This window comes from Physeter macrocephalus, unplaced genomic scaffold, assembly GCF_002837175.3.
Source record: "Physeter macrocephalus isolate SW-GA unplaced genomic scaffold, ASM283717v5 random_712, whole genome shotgun sequence".
Taxonomy (NCBI): domain Eukaryota; kingdom Metazoa; phylum Chordata; class Mammalia; order Artiodactyla; family Physeteridae; genus Physeter; species Physeter macrocephalus.
In genome coordinates, this window is record NW_021145938.1 from 15,596 (window position 1) to 35,162 (window position 19,567).

Consider the following 19,567-nt stretch of genomic DNA (forward strand, 5'->3'; position numbering starts at 1 on the left):
TGCCCTCCCACACACCTGCCCCTCTTCTTTTCATGAAATTCCTTTCCCCCATCACCGCCTGTCAAAAGCCTCCCTGCTCCTCAAGCCTCCAGCAGGCCGCCCTTGACACCCCCATCGGTTTTGACCTCAGGGCACATCCTCCTTTCCCCTTCCTGTCGCAGCCCCTGTGTGCCGCCCCTCTACCCCCCGACACACCCCGCTGGTGAGTCGGGACCGTCCTCAAGCCATCTGTGCCCCCTCAGAGCCCAGCACAGGGCAGTTTCACGTGGAAGAGCCTTTTGGAATGGACTGAGGCCTCACGTTTAACCTCACAGGGCAGCGAGGGAGCTAGAAGAGCAGGACCAAACTGAGACAGTGGGCTCCCTCCAGCTAGGCCTCCAGGGCTCGTGTGGCGAGGGCGCAAAACTGGTGGTCCCTCAGCAGTGATGGGGTGGGCCCCTGAAAGAAGATGCTGCCCCAGCGGGTAGGGACACTCACCACCCTCCCACTGAGGCAGAGGATGCCACCACTACCACAGGTGGCTGTGGTGCAGAGGGAGGGAGCCAAGGCCTGTTTTCCCTCCCTTCGGGATGCTCTGAGGGGCCCTGGCCATCTCTCCAGGGCAGGGGCTGTATCTTATCTCTTCACGATGCCCAAGGCTGGATGCCATGCACAGGCCCCCTGGCACATGATGTGAGGACAGCTCGTGCGGGCGCGGGGCTCACCTGTGGTGAAGAGGTGCTTGGTGGGCTGGTCCGGGGGGCTCTTCACGCCCCCAGGGGCAGCAGGTGAGGACTGGGTGCGGCCCAGGGCCTGATGAGGCACAGTGGCCAGGCTGAGGGGCGCCTGGTACACCTGCAGCGGCTGCAGCTGCTGGGCATCTGCAAACACCTGGGAAGGAGGAGAGTGGGAGGAAGCCTGGGTGAGGCTTAGTCTGAAATGGAAGTGAGGACAGGTGGCCTCCCAGGGGGTGGGGGGCCTGAATCCAGCCCTTCTCTTCTGTATCGCCTCCTCCCCCCACCCTCCTCCCTCCAGGGACAGGAGACACTCCAGCCTTAGCCATCTTCATCTCCATCTCCGAGGAGATGGGGAGAGATGGGGGGGGGGGACGTGATGAGTCATGCTACCGGAGTAGCATTGAGGTAAGAGGCTGGGAGGGACGGGGGTGTGAGGGGGGGCTGGATGAGTCAGGCCCGGAGGGCTCAGCCGTGTCCGCAATGAATGGAGTGCGTGCTAGGCACCAGGGCAGACTGTAGTAACAGCGGGGGCGCGTGTGTACACACGCACGCGGAGACCGACGCACAACCGGCCCTACGCAGGCAGAAACGCAGATATACAAAGAGCACGTGCACGTGCGCGCGCGCGCGCGCGCGCGCACACACACACACACACACACACACAAGCAGACAGGCGGGGGCAGTCACAGACGCAGGGAGGGGCTGGCAGACGGAGCACAGACAGCTCTGAGACTGACACAAGCAGCTCCCTCCCTTCCACAGCCCCTTGTCTCTTTCCTGCTCCCCTTTCACTCTTAAAAAGTTGTTCCTGCACAGCCTGGAAACTGCAGACTGGGGAGAGGGAAGGGCAAAGGTGGAAAGATAGCGAGGAGGACAGAGGGGTGGTGATCAAGGGCTGGGGCGGAGGGGGCACCTTTTTGTAACCAGCACTGGACTCCTCCAAGTCGGGCCCCTCCTCAGCACCACTCTCGCCCTCCTCATCCTTGACCTGGATGCAGTCCTCCTCCTCCTCCTCCTCCTCCTCCTCCTCCTCTTCCTCCTCTTCCTCCTCCTCTTCCTCCTCCTCCAGGTCTTCCTGTGTGCTCTCACTCTCCGTGGAGCCTTCTCGGGGTATGGTCAGGGCTCCCTCCCCCAGGAAAGCCTCCTGCTGCTCTGTCAGCTCCTCCTCTGTCTCCTCGGGGTGGGTGGTGGGCTGCCTCGGCAGCTCCCCAGTCTTGGTGAGGATCTAGGAGCAGGGCAAGGAGGCACATCGGCTGGGAGGGGGCGCAGCTGTGCAGCCTGTGGCCCAGGAGGTTCTCTCCTTCCCTCCTCTCTCCCTGGCAGGCAGCCGCCCAGCCTCGTACAGACCTTTGATGTGCATTAGAAAAAGGCAAGGCGGCTCCTCTGATGCAGCCTGGGGAGTGGCCTGGGTGGCCTCCCTCTAGCGGCCCGGCCCGGAACCCTCTGTGTCCTGACCCCGCACGGCCCTGGATGTTTGCTTCTCCCGGCTCACCTTGCCCAGCTGTTGCTGCTTCTGCTTCTCTAGGAACTGCTGGTGCTGCTGCTGCATGACCAGCTGCTGCAGGGCCTGGGGGCTCTGGGGCAGCGGCGAGGACTGAGTGCGGCTCAGGGGCCGGTGCCGAGGGAGCTTGCCCACCGTCCGCATGCTGGTGGCCACGCGCTCACCCGTCACCAGCGGGGACTGCCCGTGGAGCGGCACTGTGGAGGCAGTGGGCAGAGGGAAGTAACCATCACTGTCAGGGCACCAGGCTCCCACTCCCACCCCGAGACTCTCCCCCTTCTGGAACAGCGCCGCCTCCAGAAGGTTTTTCCTCGCAGGAAAAACCTGCGAGGGGCCTGGAGCACCCTGCCCCCAAACCTGAGCCCCATTCTTCCTCCTCCCCACAACGGAACAGTCTCGCAGCTCAGAGCCACCACCTCCAGCAAAACTTCCTGGATTCACTTACGAGCACGTATAGTCTCGGGCCCTCCGTGTGCATGAACAATGACTAGTTCTCCCCAACTGCAAGACCTCCCTGATCATGGACGTGGATCCCACCCAGCTGGGAAGCCTGGAGGCCAGGATCACATGTCTTTTAAGCAGAACCTCTTCTGATGCCACCAGCTACTTATGGGCTGACTGTCCAAAGCCGTGCTGTCCAATCCCATAGCTGCCAGCCACATGTGACCACTGAGCACTTGAAACACGGCCTGTCTCAATTGAGATGTGCTCTAAGTGGGAAATACACACCAGATTTCAAAGACGGTATGAAACGAAGTAGAGTATTTCATTGCCAACTCTTTATATTCATTTTATGTTCAAACGATAGTATCCTAGATACGCTGAGTTAAGTATGTTATTAAAACTAATTTCACCTGTTCCTTTTTACGTTTTTTAATGTGGCCACTAGAACACTTTAAAGTACACATACAGCCTGTATTATGTTTCTACTGGACAGCACTGCTCTGGAATGCGAGCTCCATTACGACGGCAGATTTCGGGAACAGTGCCTGGCCGGCTGTAGGTACTCAATAACGTCTGTAGAATATGGAAGAAATCAATGATGCCGTGGAGGGGGAGCTGTGACGGGGCTGGTGAGTATCCCTGGCTACTTCTCCCTGGCAACTCGTCCTCTCTTGAGCCCTCAGAATGGGGGCGGGGGGGGGGGGGGGGCTGACACAAACTCCCTGGGCAGCCCTACTGGACAGCACTGCTCTGGAATGCGAGCTCCATTACGACGGCAGATTTCGGGAACAGTGCCTGGCCGGCTGTAGGTACTCAATAACGTCTGTAGAATATGGAAGAAATCAATGATGCCGTGGAGGGGGAGCTGTGACGGGGCTGGTGAGTATCCCTGGCTACTTCTCCCTGGCAACTCGTCCTCTCTTGAGCCCTCAGAATGGGGGCGGGGGGGGGGGGGCCCTGACACAACCTCCTTGGACAGCTGCCCGCCCACTCACCAGCAATGAGGGCGCTCTGCTGCCGGGCCTGCTCCAGCAGCAGCACATGCTGCAGCAGGGAGGCATGCCCGTGGGGGCTGGTGTCGCCCTCCAGTGCCACGCCCAGCAGGCAGCCGGGGATAGAGGATGTGCTCATGAACTTGCCCGTCAGTGCACCACCCTGCCGCAGGGACTGGAGGGCCTGCCTCTCGGCCTCCTGCTGCGTCGAAAGCTTCGGGGAGGCCTGGGGAGAGGAGACGGAGATGAGGGAGGGTTTTACACTGCCCCCAGTCCTGCCGACTTTGGACCAGCATCCCTCACCTACCCTCTGCCCACCCCCAGCTCTGGGGGAGGGACATGTGATCTCCATCAGGACCCTGGGAGTACAACAGCCCCAGCCGGGGGCATCCAGGACCGAAGACCTCAACACCACAGGGAGGGCAGGGTGTGTGCCCCGTACTTACGGTGAGGTGCGAGTTGGTGACAGTGACCGTGGCCTGCAGCCCTAGGGAGATGTTGGGCAGAGAGGGAGACGTGTAGAGGCTGAACTGGTTGGGGGAGCTGTCCAGAGGGAGGGCCCGGTGCTGGGGGAGGGGGTGTGTGCCCCGTACTTACGGTGAGGTGCGAGTTGGTGACAGTGACCGTGGCCTGCAGCCCTAGGGAGATGTTGGGCAGAGAGGGAGACGTGTAGAGGCTGAACTGGTTGGGGGAGCTGTCCAGAGGGAGGGCCCGGTGCTGGGGGAGCATCTGGGGAGCAGTTGGGAGAGACAAGCATGAGAGCAGGCAAAGGGGGGCCACCTGGGGCCAAGGCTGAGGGCTCTGAATGGTGCCCCGCTTCCTGCACCAAGCCCCACCTCGGGGGCACTGAGAGATAAGAGCCATTCAGAGACCCGTGGGACAGATCCCACTTCAGGGCAATAGGTCCCTCTAGCCTGTCCACGCAGGCAGAGGGGTCCCTGCTGGGCACTCTCAGCCAGACAGACCGGACGGGACAGAAAGCAGCTCTGGCCCACCCGCCCAGCCCTTGGCAGGCCTGTACCTCGGTGGGGATGTTGGGGACTGAGCCAGTAAAGCCATTCTCGGCGATGGTGCTGTGGGAGCTGTTAGGAGAGCTGGGGCCGGAGCCTGGTGCGCTGTTACACACGGCTGCCGCTACGGGAGAAGTGGCTGTCACCTGGGCCTGCTCGGAGCCACCCCCCCACTCCCCGGCCCTCAGAACAGGGACAGGAGAGGAGCCCTTACCTCCAGGCCCGGCACCTGTGATCTCAACAGCTCTCTTCTTAAAGGTGCTAATGACAGTCCCGTCCTTGCGACGCAGGAGGGGACTGCTTCTCCGCTCGGCCACCTTCTGCTTTAGCCTCGAACGTACTTTTAAGTTGGGTTCGGAGGCTGGGGAGAAGGCAGCCGGGGCTCAGACACACGCACACAAACGGACACACCTGCAGCCTAGCCTGGCCCCTCCACATTCCCACCTCTGCCCGCGCGCCCCCCCTCCACACCCCCCATCCTGGGAGGCCAGGTTGTACTCACTCACCTGTTTTGCGGAGGGGGAAGTCATCGCGGCTGTCGTAGGGCCCAAGCAAAGGCAGTTTGTAGGAGGGAGGCGTCCCAGGGGGGCCGCTCTGGGGAGGGGAACTCTGGTCCAAAGAAGCATGGTGGGCTCCCCTGCAGGGTGGAGGGAGGGGATGGACACAGATGTAGGTTATCACCCAGCCAGCTGGACCGGCCACCAAGCCATCTACATTTATGAAACATCCACTGCATATGGGGATAGGAAATGGATCCTGGGGAGGGCAGCGAGGAGACAAACAGGGGTGGGAGTCTCGTCTCCTAGGAGAGATTACAGGGCCCCTACAGGGCTTCAGGCCAGGAGCCCCTTGCCACCCTGCAGCCAAGCAGCCCCTGAGCAGGACACCTCTGCAACCCACGCCTGCCAAGGGCCGTTACCAGCATTTGGGATGCTGCGGGAGGGAATGGTTGAGGCCGCCTGGTGGGGGCTCCTTTGACTTCGACAGGAGGAATTCCTGGAGCCTCAGCTTCACCTCAGTGCTGGCGATGGCACCTGCGGGACAGGGCACAGCTGACCCGGGAGCGCGGGGCGGGGCAGGAGTCCCAGCGGGCCCCGCGTGGCCCCAGGCCTCACTCTCTTTGCTCTTCTCCTTGTTGCGCAGGACGAGCAGCTGCTGCTCCAGCCGCTGCTTCTCCAGCTCCTCCTGCCGCTGCTGCTCCCGCTGCCGCTGCTGCTCCAGCTCCTGCTGCCTCTTGGCTGCCAGCATCTCCTGCTGCTGCTGCAGGGGCGCAGGGGGAGCGAGGCTGGGTGAGCCGGGTCCGGGCGGGGCTCAGAGGTCTGCGTGGCCCCCCACCCCCGCGCCCTCCCTCGCTCACCTTGAGGTGCTTCTGCAGCTGGACCTCGTGCTGCCGGGTCAGGTGGTCGTGCTGTTTCTGGAACTCAGCGAACAGGAGCTGCTTCTGCAGCTGCTGCTGCTGCTTGAGCGCCAGGAGCTCCTGTTGTAGCTGCTGCTCCCGCAGCGCGGGGTCCACGGGGCCTGCCAGCGCACCCCGCAGCTCCACGGGGCTGGGGCTGCCTCCTCCCCCGCCCCCCATGGAGCTGGGCATGGCCCCTGGCGGCACCGGCTTCACCTCCACTGCGGGGAGAAGAGACAGGAAGGGGTCAGTGGGCCAGCCCAGACCCCACCGGGCCCTGGCTGCCAGGCAGGACTACTAGACCCAAAGAGAATGGGGGAGGGGGGAGTCAAATCCCTGCGCTCTGTGGATACAGCCTTCTGCCTTAGTTAAATGAGATCGAAGCCATGAACTTCACTAAGAAAACGTGCAGGGCTTCCCTGGTGGCGCAGTGGTTGAGAATCCACCTGCCGATGCAGGGCACACGGGTTCGAGCCCCGGTCCGGGAAGATCCCACATGCCACGGAGCAACTAAGCCCACGTGCCACAACTACTGAGCCTGCGCTCTAGAGCCCGTGAGCCGCAACTACTGAGCCCGCGTGCCACAACTACTGAAGCCCTTGCGCCTAGAGCCCGTGCTCCGCAACGAGAGAAGCCACCGCGGTGAGAAGCCCGCGCACCGCGATGAAGAGTAGCCCCCGCTCGCCGCAGCTAGAGAAAGCCCGCGCGCAGCAACGAAGACCCAACGCAGCCAAAATTAAATAAATAAATTTATTAAAAAAAAGAAAAAAGAAAGAAAACATGCATAAGCAAAGCAGGGTACCTGGATGATCACGAGTGTTCAACAGAGAATATCGTCATTGATAGTTAAGGCCACTGGGCGTTTTATGTGAATTACTTTTGCGATAAGGAAACTGAGGTTTAGAGAGGTGTGAGTAACATGACCAAAGACATACAGCCAGGTGATCAATGAACCAAGACGTGACTCCAAATCCTATCCTTTTAACCATCGTCCTTCCTGTGCCTCCTCCCCCACCTCTCAACACCACACAATCCCTGCCAAGAGGCCTATATACTACAGGAGAAACCGAGGCACAGATGTTAGTTCTAGAACTAATGTGGCTAGCGGCCAGGGACCTCAGTAAGCCCAGGAGAGGCCTGTGGAGACCCTCTGGGCATCCCTATTCGTTCCCCTTTTCTCTGCCCCACACTCAGCTAGAGCAGATAGGGCGGGCAGGAGAGGCTATGGGAATACGGGGTGGGGTGGGAGCAGGAGGCCGCAGGAAAAGGGGGGGGCGTGCAGGGCTGCACCAAACCAGGGACAGGAGGGGGCTGGGAGTCAGACTCGCTTCCTTTGCTGGATTATCTCCTTTCAACAGTTTTATTGTAATTACCCTGAAAAATGCCGCTATATATAGAGTGAGCCAAACAGCAGCTGTGCCTGGGGGGAGGGGGGAAAGAGAGAGAGAATGGGCGGGCAGGCGCAGGGAGGAGGTGGGAGGAGGAGACAGGAAAGGAAAGGGAATCAGACAGGAAGAAGGGTAATGGCAGGGGGGGCCGGCTGGAGCCAAGGCAGAGATCTCAGAACTCCAGTCCCAGGGAGAACCCGCAGGGAAAGGGGAAAGGGGTGGAGGGACCTGCTGGGTCCCAAGACCTTGCGTCCAGGCCCCCATGTGGACCATGGACCAAGGGGCCCCAGGAAGTGGCAAAAGATTCCAATGGGCTTATGGGAAAGATGGGTCTCGACCTCTGGATCCCTGTATACTGTCCTCTGGTCACTGAATGTCACTCTCCACCACTTCCCTGTGGTTGCCGAGGCAACTGGGCAAACACCACGCCAGCAGGGAGCCCCAAGCCCAGCCCACACCCCACAAAGCCTCCTGACGCCTGCAGGAAAGGGAAGGCAAGCTACCCACTGCCTGGAAAGGAGGAAGTGAGAGAGGCAGGGCCAGACCGTCTTGTTTCTTTTCCACTTCTTTCTCCAAAGACAACCCTCACTTTCCCCGCTCCAGCCCAGGGAGGCCACAGGGAGCTGGGCAGACTTTCCGGTGGCAAGGAGGCCCACTCCAGCCCAGGCCTGCAGAAGGAAAGACCCCACCATCCTGACGGCTGCCGGTGTCCCCTGCCCTCGCGAGCAGGCCTCTGCCCAGGCCCCCACTGCCATCTCTTATCAGGAGTGGAGAAGAAGCCGGGAGGGGGGCTTAAGGGCTGAGCTAAGAAAGGCTCCCACACCCACTGCAGTCTGTGCGCCTGGATCTCTCCAGGGAGCCTGCACTGAATGAGTGTCCCCCCAAGGCAGGGACAAGGCCTGCTGAAGGCCAAGGCCATGCTACCCTCATGGCTGAACATGGCTCCTGGGACCCACTGGAGATGGGAGAGGGAAGGTAGCCTGAGCATAGTGTCTTTCATGCTCCCCATTAGCCCATCTTCCCCCAGCACTGCCGGGCACATTCCTCTGTGGTTTGCCCGCCAGCCACACTGACGACTCTGCGGCCACAAGGCCAGAGCCACATCTGCAGGAGTGGCCAGATGTGACCAGGAGGGTGGGGTTACACACACACACACACACACTCACTCACTTTCCCTCCTAACCCATGTCCTGCCCCAGCACCAGGAGGAAAGGCCCTGGGAAACTACAGAGGCCCTTTCTGGAGGTGGCCGGCCCCGTCCAGGGTGCAAAAGTAGGGTGGCAGCAAGGAACCAGCAGGCAGCCTCAGGTGTCCCCAGCCCTGGAAACACTCAGCAAGGTCCCAGGCTGGCCGGAGTGTTATCTCTTCCTAGGCAAGGCTGCCTTGGCCCATGGCACTCTGATCACTCAGCCAAGAGGTGGACAGGCTTCAACCTGCCGCTCCCGGCAGTGCTGGGGCTGCGGGAGCCGGATGCCAGCCCGCCCGCCCGCCCGCCCAGGGTAGGGCAGGGGTCCAAGTGCTCCTGGCTCCCAGCAGATAACCCTGCTTGGGCTGGAACTGCCGCCAGCAGTGCTGGCTTCCCTTGCAGGAGCCCTGCAGAGAGGGCATGGGCTCAGGCGAGGGGACTCTCCCACCAGGGCTCCTGCACAGCCGCTGCCACCGCTGCCGCCGCGGCAGAGATGCTAGGTCCTATGCTGCAGTAGCAGCCTCAGTCCCATTGGTATGCAGGTGGCGGGGCGGCCAGCGGGCTCTGCCACACAGCCTTGTTCCCACACAAGCAGGAAGCACGAGCGACTGGGAATATTAATCTGCAGGCCCTCTGGGGCCTGGACAGGATGCAGCAGCCCGTGGGTCTGCAGGTAGTAACCCGGCTCCGTCCAAGATGGAAGGGGTTGCGGCTGGAGAGCTGGAGTCAGGGAAAGGGTCGGGGGAGGCACAGAGCCCCCCAAATGCAGTTTTCTGGGCAGGAAACCTAGAGTGTGGCTGGCCTTGCTCCCCCTCGAGGATCTGTGCCCTCTGCAAGCTTAGCATGAGCAGAGGGGGTGGCAGTGGCTGCCTTGAGAACCAAGCACCTGGAAGGGGAAATGGGAGTGTCATGATAGGAGGAGGCTCTCGACCGCCTCCTGGTGGACTGAGAAAGGTGGCAGGACCTCTGGAAAGGGAAGAAAGTAGATGGAGGAACACTGGTCCCTAAGAGGACAGGCTGGGGACTCTGGCCAGCAAAGGTCTGGGAAGGGGTCACATGGGAGGGCACGGCCTCCTACCCCAGGCCTCCTCCTGACGGAGAGCTGCAGAAGTGGAGAGGAAGCCAGTAACTGACACAGGGACCTCCTGCAGAGGTAGACAGAAGGGTCCAGGTCGCCTGCTCCACACTCCTCCCCTTCCGGGGACTCTGACCCTGCCTCCTGGGAGCTGTGGCCTTAGGAACTGGCAGCAAGAGCGTCCTGTCCTCCGGCCGTCGGAAGGACTAACCAACAATACCTCCCCGGAGAAGCCCCAGCCCAGGCAGCTGGGTGGGCAGCCATCAGAAGGGCCCCGCACACACCAGGCTCTGGCTTAGAGGGGACCACTCTGCCCAGCTCATGGGTACAACTGAGCAGCGCCAGTGATACTTTAGTGACACTTCCTTCCCATCTAGCTGGGCTTCCGACCTCTCCATGAACCCCACTGCCCCACCAGCCCAGCGGGGGCTCCCACAGCAGATTCTCTGGGCAGCACAGCCAGGGATACCCTGACTCCTTGGGGCGGCGGGGGCGGGGGGGGGGAGGGTGACGCAGGTGCTGACAGGGTAACCTCTGGGATGACTGCCAGCACAGGCCTAGACTAAAAAGAGAGTGTCCAGGCAAAGGGACACTGCCCCCGAGCAGACAAGGGGTTCTAGGACACCAAGAGCAGGTTTTTAGCAGCACCTTTGGGAAAAGGGTTCAAAATAAAAACCAAGGTCAAGCCTTCCTCCCGCTCTGAACACACCACAGGCCATGCCCCAGCTCCCAGCCTTCTCTTGGAGAAGTCACCAACTCCAGTATCCCTGTGACCCAAACCCTAGCAGCAAGGAAATGGTACCTTGAGTTTCCCCTGGAGAAGCACTGGAGGGGGAGGAGCACCACAGTGTGTGGACCGACCTGGCAGACCTAAGAAGCTTAACAATTGGCTCTAAAAAGACCCTGCTCCCAGAAGCCACCGGCCACAGAAGGCCGGGGGGCAGGAGGGGAGCCAGGGTACATAGAGTTTGAAGGAGGGGTGTATTAAGCGGTTTGGAATGTCTACCCAGGATGAAAATGAGGCCTCTGCAGATAAGCCCCGGATCTGAAGAGCTACTACCCCCAACAAAAAGAGCGAAGAGGGAGAAAGGGGAGGTATCTGTTTCAGCTGCCTCGTGTCACAGACAAGGAAACCAAGCCTCTCAGGCTGCTGTGCAGGAGATCTCACCATTTAAGTAGCAGGGCCTCAAACCCAGGTGTCCTGACTCCCAGCTCAGGCGAGCTCCATCTGAACACTAACCTATGCAGTGCTAACTCCGATGCGGGGCATCCCAGGTGCTCAGCAAGAGCCAGCCCCAGAGAACCGGCCCCTCTGGAGAGCAGCAGGCTGGCAGCCCACCCTAGAGGGCAGGCAGTGCCTTCCACCAGCACCCAGGCCCTCAGGAGCTCCCTCAGCAGTCTGGGGTGTCAGCAGCTTCCTTAAACGTGAAATGACCTCGTTCCGTCCCTCTGGAGAATGGGAAAAGGCTCTTGTCCCCTTGCTGGCCTGGAGGGATTTTGGAAGGAGGCGGGGAACAGCATTTCACACTCCTCCCCATGACGCCGATGACCCCTCCCCACCAAGGACGGTTTCCCATGATCTATTTCTGTGCTCTTACGTGCCTAGGGAGGCCAATTTAGGCTCGACAGGTTCTACCACAATGCAGACAGTATTTCCACATGTGCGAGCTGGGGATGACACTCACCTAGCAATTTTCCCAACTCCCCATGCAGTGCAAGCCAACACACATCACATAATGGTTAGGAGCGAGGGCTCTGGAATAAGAGAACACCAGGGTTCAGGTCAGCCTCTGCCACTTCCTAGGGCAAGACACCAAGCCCCTCCTTGTGCTGTGTGCGGGCATCTGTGAAATGGGAGGAAGAATAGCACCCACCTCCCAGAGCTGCTAGGGCTCCGGAGAAATAACACGTGCAGTGGAGCCTGGAGCAGAGCCTGGGAAAATCTCAGGAGGTACTAGTAGAGGCTATTAATGGCTCCTGACATTTTTGTGTGCCCTGGACCCCTCTGGCGGTCTAGTGAAGCCTAAGCTCTCTTAGCGCTCTCATCTCAGACCGTCCCAAGGTCACTCTGTGGTCCTGTCCCAGTCAAAGCCCTTCCGGTGGGCCCCACACAACACAAGCTGGAGCGGCCGGCCGCTGGATCCCAGCGCTGGAGGAGGCATCCCCGGGAAGAGCCTCCTCCCGACAGCAGCGCTTCTAGCCTGTCTCTCCGGCATCCCCTGCCTTGTTAGCTCCAAGAAGGGCCACCCTGTCCTCCGAGGCTCAGCCCACAGCGGTGGGATCCCTCAGTCCCTTAAAAGCATTACTTAACACAGGTGAACACAAGCTTTGGTCCCTGCTCTTGGGCCCCAGCTCCCGGCACTCAGAAAGCCTTGCCAGGTATCTCACTTTGCTGTGCCTGCTGAAGGCAACACCCCTCTCCCCAGTACCATTCTACATCCACCGGGGTCCAGGACTCGGGCGACCCGAAGCCCCTCTTAGGCAGAAGCAACGTGAAACTGATGTCAAAGACTCAGAATGTCACTGAAGGAAGAAGTGCCAGCCAGATCAGCCACTCAACTCCCCCAGTTGACAGAGGAGGAAAGTAAAGCCAGAGATGGAAGAAATTCATCCAAAGTCACCTGGAAAGGAGGCGGAGGAGCCGGGGCTTAACCCTGGGTCTTCTGGTTCTCTCTTGCCTCCCGCCAAAAACCAGGAGAAATCTTTTTTTGTTTTGTTTTGTTTTTGCGGTACGCGGGCCTCTCACTGCTGCGGCCTCTCCCGTTGCGGGGCACAGGCTCCGGACGCGCAGGCTCAGCGGCCATGGCTCACGGGCCCAGCCGCTCCGCGGCATGTGGGATCTTCCCGGACCGGGGCACGAACCCACGTCCCCTGCATCGGCAGGCGGACTCTTAACCACTGCGCAACCAGGGAAGCCCCAGGAGAAATCTTGAAGGCTATTCCTGAACTTAATGAGAGCAGGGAGCCAAACTCCGTATGAAGGATCCAGGGATCTAGATGGGAGACCTGGTTGGCCCCAGAACCCCAGAGCCGGGAGTGCAGGGGAAAAGGGGGCCAAGTGAACGGAACCCCCAGAAACCCTGAGGTAGACTGTGTCTCTCAAGGACCTTAAGCTTAAGGGATGCAGAGCCCTGGTGGAAGGCACAAAGCATCTCTCACCGGCAAAAACCGAGTTAGTCACTGGTCTTGAGCAGCTCTCTGGAGGAGAAGTAGACTCACTTCTCCCAGCCCAGCCATTTCCAGGAAACACTTGGGCACTAAGCTAGAGGCAATTAAAAGGCACACTAACCGTTCAAAGTCTGCAGATGTTGCTGGGACTGCCCGCTCCACACCTGGGGTGGACAGCAGGGGCTCCAGGGCAGGAGCTCTGCCTGCACTACTCCCCGAGCACAGCCCAGCCCGGAGCATCCAGCAGAGCGCCCTGTCCCCCCGGCCACTTGTCATAATCCTCTGCCCCGCTGGGATTTAGACACCTGCTCCCCAGTGTCTTAAGACATCCTCCGTCTCCAGACTGCCAGGCTGCTGGGAGCTGGATTTGAATCTGACTGAGGCAACAGCCTCCCTCCCTCTGCAGCTGGCCTTCTCCCAAGAGTCCCAGAGCCCATCGAGGCCTTCTAGGGAGACTGGTGACATCCACTGGCAGGTTGCTAGGCCCCATGACCCCTGTCCATAGGACACCTGCCCATACTCCAAGCATGGTCTGAGCCTACTCACATCAAAATCGTCTGAGATGTGTTAAAAATGCTGGTTCCTGGGCTGCCCTATGGAATCCAAACCTTGGGGTGGGGGGTAAGGCTTGGGAATCCGCATTTTAATATCTCCCCTCGGTAATTCTGTGGCAACTGAAAGTTTGAGAACTACTTTCTCACAGTGTCCCCCCGCTGGCGGCATTTCTGCTGCCAACCTGACAGCTGTTACAGCTGTGTGCGTGGACACGGTTAATCTGATTTCCTGTCTGGCAGCTGTGCAGCAGGGAAGGGACAGCTGAGGGTCTCAAAAACAAGAAGAGGGGATGGGGTAGGAGGGGACGGGGGCAGGGGAGGCTGTCTGAATGGGACAGGGTGTTCAACTTTGTTCCTGAGGCCCCTTCTCCCCCCTTGGGCCGAAATCCCTACAGGGAGGGAAATAGCTGATCCAGTGGCCCCCTGTATTTGTAGAAAACAGTCTTCTCCCAGAAACCTCAGGAGCCCCACAAGGCCGGAATGGTCTCTCTTGTCGAGGAGCACAAACTTTGGAAGCAACAAAGACAGACCCACCCCATAAGGTTGTGCAGGCTGTGTACTGCACAAGGGCACCCAACTGAAGGGGCAAGTTGGGGGCTGAAGTCTAGCCCAGGCTCCCAGTGCTAAGCCATGCACTCTGGCTTGAGGATATAGCCACCTGGAAGAAGGGCCGCCTTTAAAAAAATCTGTACAGGGAAGCTCTTGTATGGGCTAGACGTCGCCCTACACAAAGACCTGAGTCTGAAGCCCAGCCGTCATTTACTCTGTGACCTTGCCCAAGTTCCTTAACTTCTCAGATCCTTCTCCATTGTAAAACATAGCTATTAATACCTTTCCAAGAGAGATAAGGTAAGGAAAGCACCCTAACACCCATCATTTAGTAGATTATAATATTAATTCCCCTCCCACCCCAGTCTCGCACTTCCGACCTACCCACACCCCTATGCCTACACACCCACCTACCTAGCCAAGCCTGGAATGGTATGAAGAACGTGAATAAGAATATCCGGGGGAAACCCCAATACCAAACCCAAACCCCATGGCACGTCCCAACATCCATAGCATCCCTTCCTGGCATAAGCAGGAGTCACACCCTCCCCCACTGGGGAAAGAAGACTCCTCCTCCACGCCTGCTTTGAACATCCTACACGTTGCCCAATCAGCAGCGCGCTGCCCAGTCCAGGCCAGAGGGAAATCCAAGGCCCAACAGAAGGGAGGCCGGGGATCCCCCAGCATTGCATCCTTGGGAATCCCACACCAGAGTTCAAGCCCCTGGGCTCCCCGAGCCGGGACCAAGCCTGTATCAGAGGGGTGTCCACCGTGTGCTGGGCTGTTGCGGGAGGAGCCGGGCAGAGACCCCATCCATCAAGGAAGACCTGGCAGCACTAGCAGAAGCTGTGTTTTGTCCCCGTCCTCAAGCAGGAACAGAGGAGAGCACCCCACATCCTTCGTGGGCTCGCCTGCCAAGACTCTGGCTCACCCACCAGGGCAACTTACCATATCTGTCTATTCACCTAGAGGGCCAAGCCCCAGAATAGAGCCCAGGAATCCTGCTGTCAACCCTGGATGCCAGTCCCCTCAAGCAACATTCATTCATCCATGTGCCGGGCACTGTGCTAAGTGTGCACCAGACAGTCCAGAGAGCCAAGGATGCCCCTAAAATAGGGCTCCAAAGACTTACTGCTGGAGTGGGCAAAGAGTTCAGGGCAGACACCCACCCTGGAAAGCCCCCTTTCCTCAACCCCTCGGGCTGGGGAGGCCTGGCAACACACACTGCCCAAGAAGCGTCCCTGGACACCTGCTTTTTTAGCCACAGGCTTTTGCATCCTGTCTGGAGACTGATCAAGAGATGGAGAGGAGGCGGCGGGGGAGGGTTGGCGGGGGGGGAACACCAGGCTGCCTGGCCCTCATGGCCGTGTTTATCCGGGGTGGATTTTTTTTTAAACAGGCTTTTGCATCCTGTCTGGAGACTGATCAAGAGATGGAGAGAGGAGGCGGCGGGGGAGGGTTGGCGGGGGGGGAACACCAGGCTGCCTGGCCCTCATGGCCGTGTTTATCCGGGGTGGATTTTTTTTTAACCCAAAGGTTAAAGCGTTTCTATTTGAAACATCTATTTACATTCCAGAGTCCAAAAAAAAAAACAAGGCAGCCGAGCTCCAGGCCTATATCTGTCCCCAGCCGCGTCACAGACACAGCATCAGAGCTGCGCAGGGGGAACATTCTTAGCCCTCTCCCCGAGCCGCTGAGGTGACTCACGCCTCCCTCCTGCCAGCATGGACCACGCCACCGCTCAGAAGGCTAGGCAGTGTGCATGTGTTGGGGCGGGCGGGGGGAGGGACTGGCTGGGGGGCGTCTATGCAGGGACGGGGAGCCTTAGGGAAGGGATGGGATCAGCGGGGCTCCAGCCTGCAAGGACTCTGGGGCCCAACTTGAAAGAGGATGAGAGAACATGCTGAGGAGGAAACTTCAGGCCAACCGCCAACTGCTTCTGGGAGGCAAGGGGCAGTGGGGACAGGATGGGTGGACTGATATGGCATCTGCCAAATGGGGTAGAACCACCCCCCAAGCAGAGGCTCTGCACAGTCAGCCCTTTGCTTGGCAAGGGACCACCTTGACTCCCAGAGGCTTCAGGGTAGGAGTGAGCAGGCAGGTCTTTAGCTAGAGCTGTGGGCTCCACTACACCAGGGCTAGAACGGCCCTCTGCATTTACACCCCTTCCAGGGCACTGTGCAGAGACTGCACGGCTGGCCCCAAGGTTCCACCCCCCATCCCAGGGGCCTGCACGGGCACTCTCAGGGCTGGTCCCCAGGGTTATGCTGTGACCTTAGGAGACAACACGGGCATCCCTGCTCAGGCAGATGGTAGGCTTGGTTTGAAGGCTTTTCCAAACGTTCCCCAAACCTCCATCCTCTCACACATCCCAGTCCAGCTGCAACCTTATCCCTGGACAGCTTAGAGCCAAAATCACTGGCACTTGCACGGGCACATGGCTCCCACCTTCCAGAGTTCAAAGCCTGGGACCCACACCCCCGTATCCAGAGGCAAAGACTCCCCATACATACACACACAGACACCCACACCCAAGTGCCAAGCCACTGCCAGGAGGGGCCAAGCGGGCATGGGTCCAGCAGGCCCCTCCCTAGAGGAAGCATCTTGTGGTGCCGGCCTGGTGGGGAGGCTGTGCCAGGAAGGCCTGATGCTGCCAACAGGTTCCTGGGAGGGAGGGAAGGAGTGGCCTGGCTCTGGGGGACGCCACCCCCAGCCAAGAGCCAAAAAAGTCCCTGCTGAGAAGGAGGGAGGGCTAGGGAGTCCTCAAGCCCTATGAGCCTGAGTTACATTCCCTCATCCTCATGTGTTGAGAATAAACCAAAGCTCAGGGGAAGGAGAGATATGGGGGAGCCAGAAGCCAAGGCAGCCAAGACCCCCAACATCCCAGCTGCCAGCCTCTGCCTACCTCCACCACAACTGCATCAAGCCTCCTCCCCAGGTGTCTGGTTCCCAGGGCACTCCTGACCGGGGACTGGCAGCAATCTCTGCACTGGACCCTCTGACCCTAAGAACCCAGCCAGAGGAATGGGGGTAGCCTTTATTCTTATGGACACTCCGGCTATGGGTTCCTCCCTTGTCCAGACCCGGGGAGCAGACAGCCTGGAGGCAGGTCACTGACCCACTTCCTCCCCTCTGACCATGGTGCCAACTAGGCCAGGATCCTCTAGTAATCCACAGCCCCCAGCAGCCGGTGTCGACCCTGCCGGAGGCCAAAGGGACTCGAAGAGATGCAGCGGAGTGCAGCTGGAGGGCATGGTGGGAGGGCAGGTTTTGGCCCAGGGAGAGCAGGGAAGCCCATCCCAGTCAGCACACCTCCCCTGACTGCACATATCCGCAACAAAGACCTCCAGAAAGATCTAAGCAGGACCCCATCTGGGCAAGACTTGGAGCCAGACGCTCAGCCCCAGAGACAAGGATGCCCAATGGCAGAGGGCAGGCGGGGACACCGAGGCACTTACCTGCCACAGGGAGGCCATGTAGAGGGGTCCGAGGCAGGATTTCCAAGGATGGTTCCCGGCCTGGCATCCCATCTGCTGAGAAACAGGATTCCGTCTCATAGATGGTCTGCAGCATCTCCACAAGCCCCTGAGCCTTGGGCACCAGCAGCATGCCCGGCAGGGGGCCGCCTGAGGCGGGAGTCGGCCAAAGGGAAGGTGGCTGGGCGGGGCCCTCGCTACTCAGGGGCTCCCTCAGGCCACTGCTGTTGGGACCCGCGCTGTGGGGAGGTGCCTCATCCGGCCTGGGCACTCCAGGCGGCAGGAGGAGCCAGGAGCCCCGGAGCCACAGGCCCAGCTGCCTGCTAGAGGGGCATCCAACCACTGGCCCTTCCAGAGCTCCCAGGAGCACTCAGCGGACAGGAAGGGGAGCTGAGCAGGCAGGCGGGCTCTCTGTGTTCCCTCCCAGCCCTGGGTGACAGCTCTGGGCCCGGCTCCCTGCTCCTCCTTCCCGAATGAGCCGCCGGCAGCTGGCAGGAGACTGAAATAGCAGTTGGGGGAGGGCCCTGCTATAAATAGGCGGAGCATGCTCAGGGAGCCGCCGGCCGGCTGCCAGGAGCCCGGGCCTGGCGGAGGCCCCAAGTGGGGGAGGGGAGGCGCGTTCCACCCCAGGAGGAAGCGCCAGGCGGGGGGATGGGCACAGGGGAGGGCCTGCATTCAGGGCCAACGCCACAGAGCCGGGTGGCCAGAGCCTGCGCTGGGGAAGGGCACACGCTCGAATACCCACGCATCTGGGAGCAGCTCTGGCGCTGCTCTTGGCAGGCGAGGGGCTGGAGACCAAAAAGGCAGATTTCATCCTCTATCTGCCCTCTCGCCATCCAGAGCGAGTAAAGGAACTGGAAGGGTCTGGGAGAGGGTGGCAGACAGGGCCACCTGGCCTAAACTTGCATCTTCCCTGGAGTCCCTCTAACAGCCGACGGATGGGAGTTGATTTAATTTCTGCCCTCTTTCCGAGCTGGGAGGTGGCTCCCCCACCCCCTCGACCAGCAGGGAGACCCCTGAGCAGCAGCAAAATGGCAGCTCCCTCCTACCCATTAGTGGGTGTCACCTCCAGAGGCTGCTCAGCTTCCTTCCAGGGGGCAGGGAGACTCTTCCTGGACAGGCCTCACCCCACCCAGGGAAGGGCACCTGGGAGCACCTGCCCGTTCTCAGAGCACAGGTAGCTCTTCCTGTGGCAATGTGCCAGGTGTAATGCTAAGAGCAGCACATACATCACCTCGTTTATTCTGCACGATGACCTCAGAAGAGAGGTGCAGACGGGGAAACAGAGGCACAGAGAGATGAAGTCGCTCACCCTAGGTCATACAGCTGTTTCAGTGGTAGGTCTGGGATGTCTGAAGTTCAAGTCTGAGCTCTAACCACCACAGCCCACTGCCTCCTGCACAGGGAGCACACGAAGCTGCCCCAGGGTTTCCATTAACAGGTATAATGACCCCCAGTACCCAGGTAGGAAGAGACTTGAGGTTGGAGCCCCTCCAAGAAGAGTCAAGGGGCTGCCAGCATCCAGCCCTTCCCCACCAGCCACCAGCCCCAGGCCTGGCAGAGCAGCCCCGGCTCCTGGGGTCCTGCTGGGACCTAAGGCTAGAGCGCCGTGAGGACTGGTGACACCCGCCTACCCAGCCCACTGCTGGCCCATCCCTCCTCTTGAGGTTGTACCTCCCACGGATACAGAGATCCCACTTGGCCCCCTGACCTCACTGGAGCCTTTTAATAGCCTGGTTATTCCTGGGTCTGTGTCCCCCTCCCCCTTCCTGATGTCACAGTTGCTATTTTGGAGCCCCCTCCTGGCCCCCTTTGCCCCCAACTCTAGGCATGGAGCCAGGGACACCTGTCCTCTCCCTGGACTGGATGACCTCACCCTCCTGTCGGGAGCCCAGGAGGAGTTGGCCAACCAAGGACACAGTAGCTGTGGCTCCTGCCAGCTGGGGACGGCAAAGGGGCCTCCTGCCCTCAGGTGGGGGGATCACATGGATGGGTAAGTGGCAGAGGTGGGCTTTCCCAGGCCCTAGACTGGCTGGCAAGATGTATACTGAGGTAGTTGGAGGTCAACAGGAACGAAACAAAGCTCTGGAGCCTCAGCTTCTCAGCCAGGGC

At 60.1% G+C, this 19,567-nt stretch overlaps 1 protein-coding gene across 2 annotated transcripts in view; it reads right to left on the bottom strand.

Moving 5' to 3' along the window:
* HDAC5 (histone deacetylase 5) overlaps positions 1-19,567 on the bottom strand; it is a 35,805-nt gene that overhangs the window by 5,620 nt on the left and 10,618 nt on the right. The window contains exons 1-12 of one of the 2 annotated variants that reach the window (XM_055083218.1): positions 17,438-17,907; positions 6,021-6,280; positions 5,779-5,923; positions 5,583-5,697; positions 5,170-5,300; positions 4,878-5,024; positions 4,675-4,787; positions 4,251-4,382; positions 3,657-3,879; positions 2,209-2,414; positions 1,630-1,941; positions 705-870 (exon numbers count right to left, since the gene is read on the bottom strand). In XM_055083218.1, coding sequence (XP_054939193.1) covers positions 705-870; positions 1,630-1,941; positions 2,209-2,414; positions 3,657-3,879; positions 4,251-4,382; positions 4,675-4,787; positions 4,878-5,024; positions 5,170-5,300; positions 5,583-5,697; positions 5,779-5,923; positions 6,021-6,280; positions 17,438-17,588 — 2,101 coding nt within the window. In that variant the 5' untranslated portion in view covers positions 17,589-17,907. Of the gene's footprint in view, positions 1-704; positions 871-1,629; positions 1,942-2,208; positions 2,415-3,656; positions 3,880-4,250; positions 4,383-4,674; positions 4,788-4,877; positions 5,025-5,169; positions 5,301-5,582; positions 5,698-5,778; positions 5,924-6,020; positions 6,281-17,437; positions 17,908-19,567 lie in introns of those variants that run through there. The other variant, XM_024130398.3, reaches the window with a different exon arrangement.